At 22.3% G+C, this 13,306-nt stretch overlaps 1 protein-coding gene across 23 annotated transcripts in view; it reads left to right on the top strand.

Moving 5' to 3' along the window:
* LOC122849060 (serine/threonine-protein kinase MARK2-like) overlaps positions 1-13,306 on the top strand; it is a 37,400-nt gene that overhangs the window by 7,207 nt on the left and 16,887 nt on the right. For 2 of the 23 annotated variants that reach the window (XM_044147607.1, XM_044147605.1), the window contains exons 1-2: positions 3,365-3,597; positions 6,768-7,672. The exons of 17 other annotated variants lie outside the window; for them this stretch is intronic. In XM_044147607.1, coding sequence (XP_044003542.1) covers positions 7,172-7,672 — 501 coding nt within the window. In that variant the 5' untranslated portion in view covers positions 3,365-3,597; positions 6,768-7,171. Of the gene's footprint in view, positions 1-3,364; positions 3,611-6,767; positions 7,673-13,306 lie in introns of those variants that run through there. 4 more of the 23 variants (XM_044147609.1, XM_044147608.1, XM_044147606.1 and 1 more) reach the window with 3 other exon arrangements.

Below are 13,306 nucleotides of genomic sequence, written 5' to 3'. Positions count from 1 at the left end.
ATAAACTGGCTATCTTTTTCACTGATTTGTCGATAAAATGAAGGCTGATATTCTTCAATTTTTGTGAGATCCTGCATGCGTGCATACTGCACACAGTTGCTATAAAAAAAAAATTCTATCATTACTTTTTTTAGTTTTAAAGTGAGTGTTTTTAAATTTATAAATTACTGATCAATCAAAATTAACACCTATTGATATTTTTAAAATCTATTTGACTAAACTTTTATTTTTTTACTCGGGTTGATGTGCTGAGAAAATAATGGCATTTTAATTTAAAATATACAACTGTTATCATATTATTGAAAAAAAAAAAACTATATTTTCTAAGAATATTTTTGTAATTTATATTTTTTCTTTTGTATTTTATTTATCGTTAAGTATGTAAAGATAAAAAAAGAAAGAAAAAAAAACAATAAGCCATCGAAATTAGTACTATCGATGAATGTAATTGGAAAAAAAATAATTAGCAATAATGCTGACGTGTGCATTAAATTTTAGAATCAAATTTCGATGTAATAAAAAAAAAAAATGAATACATAAATAAAAAAATTGGTTCATTATATAATAGCTATTAAAAAAAATAAATAAACGAAAAAATTTAATAATCTTATAGTATACTCTCTTGGTAATTGAGTAAAAAGCTTTTTCAAGTTCTTTTTTTTTTTTTTATTAAAATAAGCAAGGCATATATTCATCTCAATTGGAATGAAAAAAAAAAAATAATATCACTCAAAAAGCGAAAGAAAATTCATAAAAAAAAAAAAAGACAAATTTAAAAAACTTTTTTTTTAGCTAATTTATTATTTAAAAAAAAAGCTCTTAAACAACTTTCATTTTGCTCCAAAAAAGCAAAAATATCCAATTGAAAAAAGTAATAAAAAAAAAGAAATAAAATAAATTTAAAAATTTAAAATAAAATAAACTTGATTATAATAATTATAATGAAATGAAAAAAACTTTCACTTTTATCTTTAAATAATTGTGCACGCATCAAAAATTTATTCACGTATATACCGTGTATTTTAAATTGAATATTCCTAAAAATAAATAATGGAATTTTTACTTTTTTTTTCTTATTGTTTACATAGCAAAATTTTTGTATCTTAGAATTCAGCCACTAGATGCATGTTAACATGCACCAACATAATGAGATTAAAACCGTGTACACTGTTGTATATTACGTTGATTTTAAAAACACCCACAATTAGCCTCGAATACATGTAATTGTCATGCTGTCATTATTTTACACTTGTTGGAAAAAAATAGAAAACACAAGATAAAAATTATACAAAAATTAAAATTTCACATGTGATCGCATGAAAAAAAAAAAAAATATATAAATAAATTACAAATTCATCAAAAATAGGATAATAATTATTTGATTAATAATATATAATAATAAATAAGATAATAATAACATTGAGTCATTACAACACGATGACTTATTAATTAATTTTTAAATAAATTTATTTACAATTTATCCAAGATATATGATAGTAGTAAATTTAAAAAAATAAATAAATTTTTAAATGTAATATTTATTTATTTATCGTGCTGATTATACTCTTGTCATAATTACTTTTGACAAATTTTAAATATTTATGATCATCATTATATGTTTATTTGTAACTATGCTTGTATTGTTTTTATAATTATTTATTCAAATTTCATAATAGCTCATGTTTCGAATACCAACAAAAGCTGCAAGATGTTTATTTATTTATTTTTTTTTGGCATATTACTAATCAGGATATTTTATTTCCGGATGATTTGACCCGGAAAGTTTGATTTAACTTATTTCTTGATGATTATATATTTAGTCGTGATATCAAATCAAATACAGCCAGACAGACTTAAAATAACAACAGTATATATAAAAAATAAAATGCATATTTTTGTTCAAACAGTGCATAATACATTATCACGTTAATAATAATAATTAGCATTGTCATTGGTCATTTATCTATATAGGCGTAGACAAGAAGGAAGGTCTGTTTATATCTTTACTCACAATGTCACCACTAAAAAAATAAATAATCAATTTGAAATTAAATTTAATTTTTTCAAAGAATTTATAAACTATTATCGTTTAATTTTACACGTATATACAGTAACATAATATACATTTATTATTCCCCTCAATAACAAAAGAACCGGATAATAATCGACCTCATTGACCATTCTGATAACACAAAAGGGAATCTTTATTCTCGTCTTATTAACATGTTCAATAAAAAAAATAAATAAATAAAAAACTAAATATGTAAAATAATAAAAATAAATACTAAACAAAAGTAAATTATATATTTAACTATAATCATCAAGTAAAATATCAAATCCTACATACAATAATATAACTACATACATATTTTTTTTCTTTTTACGACATTATTCTTGATCTTTTCAAACAATCATTATAATTGCTATTTAATATTTTTATTATTATATATATTTTTTTCGCCCTTACATTCCGCAATGGTAACCTTCATGACATTTTTTCTTCCACCTCTACCATCAATATCATCAACATCATCATTAAATTTATCAACTGGTACAAGTTTATTCAATTCAAAGACAAATATTATAACTTGTGTATTGCACAAAGTAAATTCATCGAGCATTGTTTCAATTTTCAATTCATTCAACCAACTATATTTCTCTATATACATGCACACCAGTATATTTATAGATAGAAATAGAAAATATATAAAATAATAAAACAATGTATGTGTATAAACTGTAGTCTATAGTCTATACAACAGTATTGGAATAATCAACAACTATCCATATGAGAATAAATAAAATACATGAGAGTTTAGCTAAGCGGAAAAAATTTTTAAAGTTGGTTTTGTGTGTGGGATTTATTGTGGCTCAGAGAGGGAGGAAAGTGTGTGAACAGTCACATATTGAGTCTATATAATTATACAAAAAAAATAATAATAAATAACTGCATACACACACACAAACACTCTTTCTGTTTAAATTTATAAATATTTTTTTTATACTGATTTGTGATCAATAAATTTAGCATCAAATTTAAAATCTCCATTTCTAATAATATTTTTTAAATTTATATACTTGTTATATTACACAATATTTTTTATTGTTTCAAACTTGCATGAGTAGATATATTTTTTTTTTGTATGAATAGTTTTTGATGTGTAGATATTTTAAATTAAAATAAAAAAAATATATAATCAGGATGTTTATAATTTTAATTATTTTTTGATATTAATATTCGTTTATATTTGATTTTTTAAATATTATTTTTGATGATTATGGCTCTCTCAGTTTCTCATTTGATACACACACAGTGCTTGTTCATTCTTCCAGCAGTGACGGTCGTCCCCGCGCGTGCGACTCAGTTACCACGAGGCCCGCGATCGAGCAACACATATTTATTTTCTGCCGATCCAAAGCGGACCTCATCACCGTTACGAGTCGCTACTATTCAAATTTTTATTTTTTTTATTTTTTCAAATTCTATTCATACGAATATTCATCATTTTCTGTCTCGTTCTTTCGGCGTTGTTGTCATTTTATTTTTAATTATCATCATCATCATCATCATTGTCAATTTTCGCGACGGAATTTCCAGTGAGTTATCAACGTGTGTAATAGTGTTAAAATATTATTAGTTAATATTTTTTTTTTTTTTTTTTTATTATTTAAAACTATTTTTGTATGTAAAAAAAAATTGTATAAATTTTTTTTTTTATCTTCTTATTCAATACTTTATTTGCCAATAGTTTTGAGGAATTTTTTTTTTTTTCTTGTGGCACGTTATGTGCAATAATGTGGTGGAATATTTTTTCTCTCAGGTGTATATATTTTTTTTTATTGTGGAATTGAGAGAGGATAGTCTATCTAGCCACATACCAGGACCTTCATTATTGTTATTATGTTTTTTTTTTTTGCTCATTTATTGAAGGAATATTCGAAAATTTAAAATTCAAGCTGCTACATTATTACTCAATTTATGATTTGTGAATCTTTTTTTTTATTTCAATCCACGGTTGTGGTTTTTTTTTTTTTTTAAATATTTATCAATGATGCGAAAGAGCACAGATGGTGAAATTGTGGCCTTAAAATGCCAGTGAAATTTATCAGATAAATTCAATAAATAATTGCAATATATATTATATCAATGCATAAAAGTTATTTTATTTATTAAATAAATAAATATTCGATTTATGAGAATATGAGAATCTATCAATCTGGGCAGGTCTAGGATGTTGTTGGATGGTTGGGTGGGTTGGTAATGTCACGCTAGCCAAGCCTTACGTGTGTTTTACTAATGATAGTAATAATAATTATTATAATAATAATAATACTTGACTAAAGTCTCTGTTAAATGTATGCCACTGTATATAGAAAAACTAAATAATATATATAAATACTAACTCGGTTAATGCTAACTGCATTAGGAAGTCGAGAGAATAAACTCAGTGTGCTTCTTTTATTTTTTAATTTTGTATGATTTCGATTTAATCTTGAGTAATTTTTAATGTGTTGAAAGTATGTTTCAACAAAATATTGGAGTATAATTTTTAATAGCTGTCATAATTTTTACTTGAAATATTTTTGTATCATGTGATTGGCATAAATTTGTAATATTTGGTGTTTGTTTAAATATAAACTATTGTGTATTTATAAAATTAATTAAATTACAAAAAAAAATTGATATATTTAGAGCGTAGCTGATGAGAGAAAAATTTTTTTTTTTTGTTTTCTTTTTATTTTCTTTCGATAGTTAAATTAAACTATTTCCATATAAATTTGAGATTTAAATTTACAAACTCAAATAATACTTGTTTTCTCTGGTTTTCTTTTTTTTTTTTTAATACCAATTTTATATAAAATTGCCAGTCGTCTAAAAGACATTCATTTATTTAATAGTAAAAATTCAAATCTCAATGAGAATTTAATATCAACTATGAGAGTATGATACAGATGATTAATTTTATATTTTAAGGGAAAAATAAAAATGTTTATTCTTATCAGATGATTTATAAATTGTAAATATATTTTATTTATTTATTATCATTATTATAAATATATTCACATGACTTGTCTGATTATTAGAAACCATTATTATTAAAAAAGACAATAAAAATAAAATTAAAAACAATTGGTAATTATTAATGGGACTTGTGGTTCTCGTTACCGTTAAAAATTGTAAAATTTAAATACTTTTACGTGTGAGTAATTGCAATTAATTATAGATATTTTTTTTGCCAATATCAATTGACATCAAAACTTTAATAAAAAAGAATACGTGTCGATATCGGTAAGCTAGAAAACTAAAACATTTCGAGAGCAATCATCAACAATTCAGTCGGACTTAATAAATAAAAATCTGTCAAACTCAAAACACAATTTATTTCATTTAAATTGATAGTTACAAGTTGATAGTAATTAAAAAAAAAGGTTTTTTTGCTCCGAATTTTTGCTTTAAAGAAATTTAAAAAATAGAAATCTTCTCAATTAAAAAAAAAATAAATAAAAATACAACAGCCTTCGTAAAATAAGGTTACAAGCAAATATAAAATTTAAAAATATAATAAATATAATTTTGTTTTAATTTTTTGTCATTGAAAATATTCATAAACACTTATGAATATATATTTGCGCTTCAAACCGGTTGATAATATCAAGGAAGAGAGATTGTATTTGACGAGTTGATTACAGGGACTTGTGGGTGGTACTAGTCAATTGAAAAAAACTACAGTTGGTTACTGAGTTGGATACTAAATAATTGTCAATTATCCATATAGTTGGTACATCAATGTTCATCATCATATTTTTTTCTTAGTCTATTTGTTCTTCCTCTGACACAGATATACACTTAATTTACTCAAGAAAAAAATTAAAGAACTTGAAAAATCATAATAATATATATAAAAAAGCAATTTAAATATCAAGTTGTATTATAAACACTGATATTAAAGTAATGTTTTTTAATTTTTTAATTTTAATATTATTATTAAAATACAGACAAAATTGCTGAAGTGAGAAATTTTATATCGCTATACGTTTTTTGATTACTTAATCTGGAATTACATTCCTATGATACATCGTGTGTTGTGAATAAATAATTTTTCATCCAACAACAAACAATGATAATTCAAATGAAATATATATATATAAACTGATTATTATCAATTTATTTAAAAATAAAATCAATCATTAATAATGCTCACCACATTAGAGGCTTTTTCAAAATGATTTTAAATACATTTTTTTTTTAATTAAACAACCTTGAACCTCATTTATACTTAAATTATTAATATCGATTTTATTTATCTTAAAAATATAAACAAAAACAAGAGTTTCATAAAATAATTAATAATTTTATTTTTAATTAAAATCGAATCTTTGATGAATCATACATTTTTTTTTTTAAATATCAAAACATTAAAAAAATATTTTTTTTAAAATTCCAATTTGTCATTGGAGTTTTTATGAATGACAGCAAGATAACGTCATGATAATTTTTACACGTGTTACAACTTGCATTCTATGCATTAATATTGTCATCACAAATTTTTTTTTTTTTTTTTTTTTTTTTTTTTTTCAACTAAATAAAACAAAGAAAACATGTAATTGTTTTTCTTATAATTTTTTTTAAAGAGAAAAATAATAAAAACATAAATTGCCACAAAAGAAAAAGAAAAAAAAATTCGCCAATTTTTTTTTTTTTAAAGATTAATTTGAAAAGCAAATATTTTTATGAGACATAAGATTGTTGTTTTTTTTTTTTTTAGTATAAAAAGTGAGATATTGTGACGTCAGAAATAACGTCACTACTACTCGTTATGTTGAACGTTGCTCACCGGTGTTTCAACATGACCTTTACAGGCTAACTGTCTGTCTTTTAATGTAAAAACTAAACACCCCTATATTCCAACTTTATTCATCAACATTATTTTATAAATGTTGATTGTTATTATTTTCCATTATAAAAACTATTAAGTGTTAAATGTATTTTTAATTATTAAAATAATAATTCATAATATAAATAAATATTACATAAAAAAAATAGAAAATATATCATAAAAACTGGAGCAGAAAATTTGACTGATTGTGATCAAGTGAAATTAAAAAATATATTATATATATCTTGTGTAGTTGAAATCGGTGTTAAAACATTTAATAAAAAAAATTTAAAATGTACGTAATGGAGTCAGGTGGTCATCGTGTTGCACCAGCAAGTAATCGTATTAAAAAAGTTGATTATAAATCAACAAACGAAACAAGTAACGGTGGTAATGGTGGCGGTGGTGGAGGCGGTGGTACACATATTGCTGCAACTGTTAAAAATACGGTCAGACGTCTTTTAAGAAGAACAAAAAGTCACAGAGATACACCGTCTGTTTATCCAAGTTCAATAACATCAACAAGTACAATAACAAATTGTAAAACAATAACATCACCAGCACCAGTAGCAACATCAACAGCAACAACACTGGTAACACAATTGTCAAATATAGAAAAATCTAAAACAATTGGAGCAACAACAATAACAACAAGAACACCAATTAATCCAAGTGATGGTACTGTTAGACGTTCACAACCACCGCCACCAGCACCATCATCACAGTATCAAACAATCAGGGCAAATACCTGCAAAACCAGACGTAATGATTATCGTCAACGTCCAAGAATTCAGGTAAGACAAATATTAACAATAATAATTATTATTATTTTAATAAACAATAATTGAACTAAAAAAAAACGAAATAATAATTTTTTTATGACAATGAGGATGATGATGATAATGATACAGATGTTTTTTTTTTTTTTTTATGATTCATTCTTAATTCAAATTGATCTGCATGGTTAATTTTGTTTTTTTTTTTTTTTTTTTTCAAGTTACCGTGAAGTCATTAAAAACAATGACTTGATAATTTAAATTATGAAAACAAATAAAAGCTAATTTTTATTATCATAATTTTATTAAAATTATTTCGTATTAACAAAATATTTTTATTTAACTTGTAATGAGGTTTTTTTAAGTATTGATTTTTATTATTTTTTTTAAGTTTTAATATCGTTGATAGGCTCAGGGTCAAATAATCACGACTCGAAAATAATATCACGCGGTTACTTGTTGTCTCTATTAGACAGGATAAAAGGCTGATTATTTAATGACGTCGTTACAACAGTGTATATTATTTTCAATACTAACATAAAGTCACTTTGTTCTATTTAATATTTTTATTAATAATTATGATTTTTTTGTTATTGTTTTTATTATATTTTTTTTTTTTTGAAATGTTGATTAAAATATAAATACGTAAATGTAAATATTTTTTGAGTCGTAAAAATTATTATTAATAAATCATATACTTTGATGACCTTTTATTGAATTAATTAAAATAAATTTTAATCCAATTGATTAGATTGTTTTATAATAACAATAATATAATTGTTTATTTATTTTTATTATTTGAAATACAAAATAATTGATTTGTGTAAAAATACATATCATTGTTGAGTGTTTTAATTTATATGATCAATAAAAATCGTTAAAATGTGAATCAAATATCAATCGAGTTCAATGAATATATTTTTTTTTAAATTATTCATTTATTTTTCAATAAAGTGACGGGCAATATAACTCTTGTATTTTCATTTTTTATGATGGTTATTGCAAAACAGACATTTAACCGCAATCATATTTTTTTACATAAAATCAAAGTTGCTGCATAAAAGTAAAACAACATAATTTTGCATATATTACAAATAAAAAAGCAGGTGTTTTAAAATAAAACAAAGACATAATAATTTTTTTCTTTAACTTTAATAATTATATACCTAACTTTCCAATTTTTTATTGATTTTTTGTTCTAAGTGAACAAAGAATCTACTGTATTTTATAAATGATCATTTTTTACTATACAAATAAAAATAATATTAATATTTCAATCAATAAATTAAAATATAGAAAAAAAAATATACTTTGATTTTTACTGTGTGATTGTATATATTACCTTTCACTGTGAGGTTTTAAATTTTAAAACACTGTAGCTCGCTCAACAACAGTCACGATTTATAATAGATATATAAAAATAATAATAAATAAAATATATTTCAAGCAAAAGTTAGCAGGTCTATATATAAAATTATATTTATTACAAGTGCTAGAATAAATTTTACTATTATATTTTTTATTTTTTTATGTATCTACTTGTTGTTATTATTTTTTTTTTAATCTCTTAACGTGTGTCGAACAAGGTATTCAAGGTCTGTGAATAAAATTTTTCCACTGATCAGCTGAAATTACTTGAATGAATTGAATTGTTTCAATGGAAATCTCCATTTTATTTGAGTCACAATTTATTATTTATATTTATTTTACAAAAGATTTACTTCATTTGTCATATTATCAAGGACTTGATTGTACAATTTTATTGTTTTTATTACATTTAATCTTTTTTTACTTGTTTTCTTTTGTTTAACACAAAGTTTTAATTATTATGTTCGATTATAATTACCAAGTTTTTTAGTATTACCATAATTTTCAAAAGGAATTCGATTATTATTTTTTTTTTTTTAAATTGTAACCAACAATAACAGTTAAGACTTTTAATATTTTTTGAATACAAAATTGGCTAGTTTTTAAAAATTTTATTAAACGAAAAAAAAATATAAATATATTTTTCAAAATATCAATTCTTAATTTTTTAAAATTAAAACATATTTACTAATTTATTTATATTAATAATTGAAGAAAATATTGACGACAATTTTCAAAGAAACTATATTTTAAAAGTATCACTAATCTTCTTTTTTTTTCATTACAAATTTTATGTTAATAATATTAAAAATATCAATACAATTTTAAAAATAATTTATGAATTTTCAAAGTCATTCATTTGTAAATTAAAAATTCAATAATTTTTGTAATGGTCAAATACTTTGAAATTAATTTTACAGTAACTCCTCTATAACTTCAATGATAAATAATTTCTCGTTGAAATATCTGAAAAAAATAATTATTATATTTTTTATTTTAAATTAATTGATATAATGCACAATGAACAACACGCCTTTTAAAGTTATTTGGCAACTCTGTTTCTCTTTTTAATTTATATATATTTTTTGATTCTCTGGGCCTCTTTACAATGTTGCTTGAGACTTCCGGCTGTGTCACGACAATAGCCATATAGTAAAAAATAAAATACATTGACATGCCTGAGCACACTCACTATTATAATACGTATGTATATATAATTTTTCTTTTTTTATTCATATGTATAACTGACGTTTTGTCGCACGACCTGCACATGATAACATCCTTGAGACATTATTGACAATTTTACAGACGTCGACAATAGATGGTTATGCATTCGACACTCCTGTATAATAAATATAATATATCACAATTTATATACTTAATAACTTGAGAATAAACAAATTAAAAAAAAATATAACTCTTTTTAAATATTTTTAAAAAATAGCAAATTGATGGTTTTATTTTTTTCTTTTTATTTATCGTTTTTATCTCATACAAAGCCATTTGTACTGAGTTGCATTTCTTTAAACTATAATTATTGTAATTACAAGATAATTACTTTCCGGTTTTTTCTTTTTTTATTTATAGTTTCTATTTTTTTTTTTTTTTCAATGCTTTCATTTTGCTGCAATTTTACTCACTGTTGCAAGTAAAGATATTGTAATGACCGATGCTTAAGTATTACTAATTTTCACTTTTCATTTTTATCAAATTATATATATATATTTTTTAACCTGTTGGAATTTTTTTTTTTTTTTTATTATTCTATATTTTTAATACAACTTTATGTTTTGTCGTCGAGAGAAAGAAGAGAAATTTTTAATAATAATATATTATTTTTTTATGGATGATTAATACTTGTAGATAGATTTTGTATTATTTTTATTTAAATGCCATTTATTTTTGTGATGAATTTTGATAATAAAAAAAATAAAAATTTATATGTGAAAATAGAGTTTAATTATTAGCTTGTAATTGTTCATTTTTTTTTTTTTTCTTATTTTTAAAAATGTCATACTAAAAAAAAAATGAGTATTTTATCTGACCAATTGTAGAAAAAAATTTAAACTTCTATAATGAATAATGAATATTTTTCAAGAATTGGGTCGTTTTTTTTCGTTTGATTAAACTTCATTCAATAAATTTTGAATGAATATTTTCCAGGAATAGGGTCGTTTTTTTTGGGCACTAAATTTATTTGTTTACGTAAATGAATTGGCCCAGTTGAGGTTCCTGGAAAAAAAGAATCATTGTGTTTTAATTTTTTTCTTCGTAAAGTAATATAAAAAATTTAAATGTCCTTTGATAAACATAAAATTTTAAATGTCTTCAAATACTCCAATTTATTATTTCGGCTTTTAATCTGTTTTATAATTTTTTTTTCTTTTACAATTGATTAATCTACGTAATTTATTTTAACAAATATAATTTTTCGTCAAAAATTATAACAAATTGAAGTAAAAATATTAATATATTTTTGTTCGTTTTAAAAACGAGTACTCATCATAAATAACAAAATAAATTTAAATAATAATTAAAATATATTACTGATAGTAAATTAAATGAGATGTTATTTAAAAATTATTTTTAACCAGACAAACATGTGCTTAAAAAACTCTTCCATTTGATTCTGGTTATATGTATACACCTGTCAAAAAAAAAAAAAAAAACAATTTACTTAAAAAATAAACTTGCATTTCTGATAAAATTATTAACAGAATAAAAAATAACAAAATTTAAGAAGAAAAAAGAAGGAGAATAAAAATAAAACAGTCTTTGCTGTACATAATTTGCTATCTTTTAATTTTAATCGTCAATGGAAATTTCCAAAACAAAACATTATATATTTGACGCACTTTGTATGCTGCTTTATGATAAGTATTTTGAAAGTATCAAGATGAATAATAATTTGGATTAAATGAAGAAAAAAAAATAAATAAAACATAAAATTACAGCTGTTTCAGATCCGGGCTACTCTATTTATATTTTTTTATTTATTTTTTTTTTTTTTTTACAATCATCATTATAATTATATTATTTATTTGCCTTATTTTTCCTTAACAATAGTCAAAGTTGCTGGAAATAAAGATAACGGTATTGCTCATGCGTGCATATTTTTTTTTATTTTTACCAAATAAAACAAACAACAATTTATAAATTTTCTTTTTCAAACTAAACTATGACACCATGAATTTACCAGGAAAACAAAAACTGGGTTAAATTTATTTATTACAACAAAATGTCGATCATCTTAATGATAATTATTCAAAAAAAATTATAAAATTATCTCATTTTTTTAAATTATTTATTTAAAAATTACTATAAAAATAAAATTTACATAACAATTATTTGCATAATTTTTAAATAACTATATAAACAAATAAAATATTATAAAAAAAAAACTATATTTATAATCTATAAATAAATTGAAAATTTATTTATTTTTTCTATTTTTTTATTTTTATACTTTGCATATACTTGCTAAGTTTAAGCTCAATCAATGAGGTCAACCACACATGCAATTTGAAACGTTAAAAAATATTATTTACAAAAAAAATTTCAACTTTCTTTTCTGGTTATTAATAAAAAATTAACTATAATATTTAAACAACCACAACAACAACAACAACAACAACAACAACGTTACAGAATAAAATTTTTTGTAAAATATTATTTTTTTATAAATTAATATAAGGTAGATTCAAATGAAAAAAAAATTTTAAATAAATAAAATAATATTAACAATGCAGTTGGTTGAATTAATGTGTGTATTATCAGTTAGTGTCAGTGATGTGGCTTTGGTTAATGTGGGTGTTGTATCAATGTATTTCAAGATACAGCTCACGTGACACTACTCCTCTTCTCTGGGTTACAGAAAAACGGTCGTTGAAAACAACCAGCCAACACACAACTTAATATACTTGTCGGTATATCAGTTATATCGTACACTGTATGCACTAAACACTCTTTTAAATAATAACAATTATTATTTTAAATTAAAAACAATAATAAATACAATAAAGTTTAAATAACAAAAAAAAAAAAAAAACGGTTATGGTCATTCTCACTATTATGCTGATAATTACCATCAGCAATTAACATATTTTTTTTCATTTTTTTTTTGTAATTATAAACAAATTTGTGTGTGTGTGTGTGTGTGTGTGTTGAATTAAAAATATTTTTTTTTATTTGTAATATATACCGATTACTGTGCCTCACAACTGCTGCCACCTTACGGTTTTATTTTTGTTGATTCGTGTTTTTGCGAGAGTGCACACCTCTTGA

Source organism: Aphidius gifuensis, linkage group LG2 (assembly GCF_014905175.1).
Source record: "Aphidius gifuensis isolate YNYX2018 linkage group LG2, ASM1490517v1, whole genome shotgun sequence".
Taxonomy (NCBI): Eukaryota; Metazoa; Arthropoda; class Insecta; order Hymenoptera; family Braconidae; genus Aphidius; species Aphidius gifuensis.
Note: the sequence above shows the minus strand (reverse complement) of the source record. Positions and strands in the feature narration are given on the sequence as shown.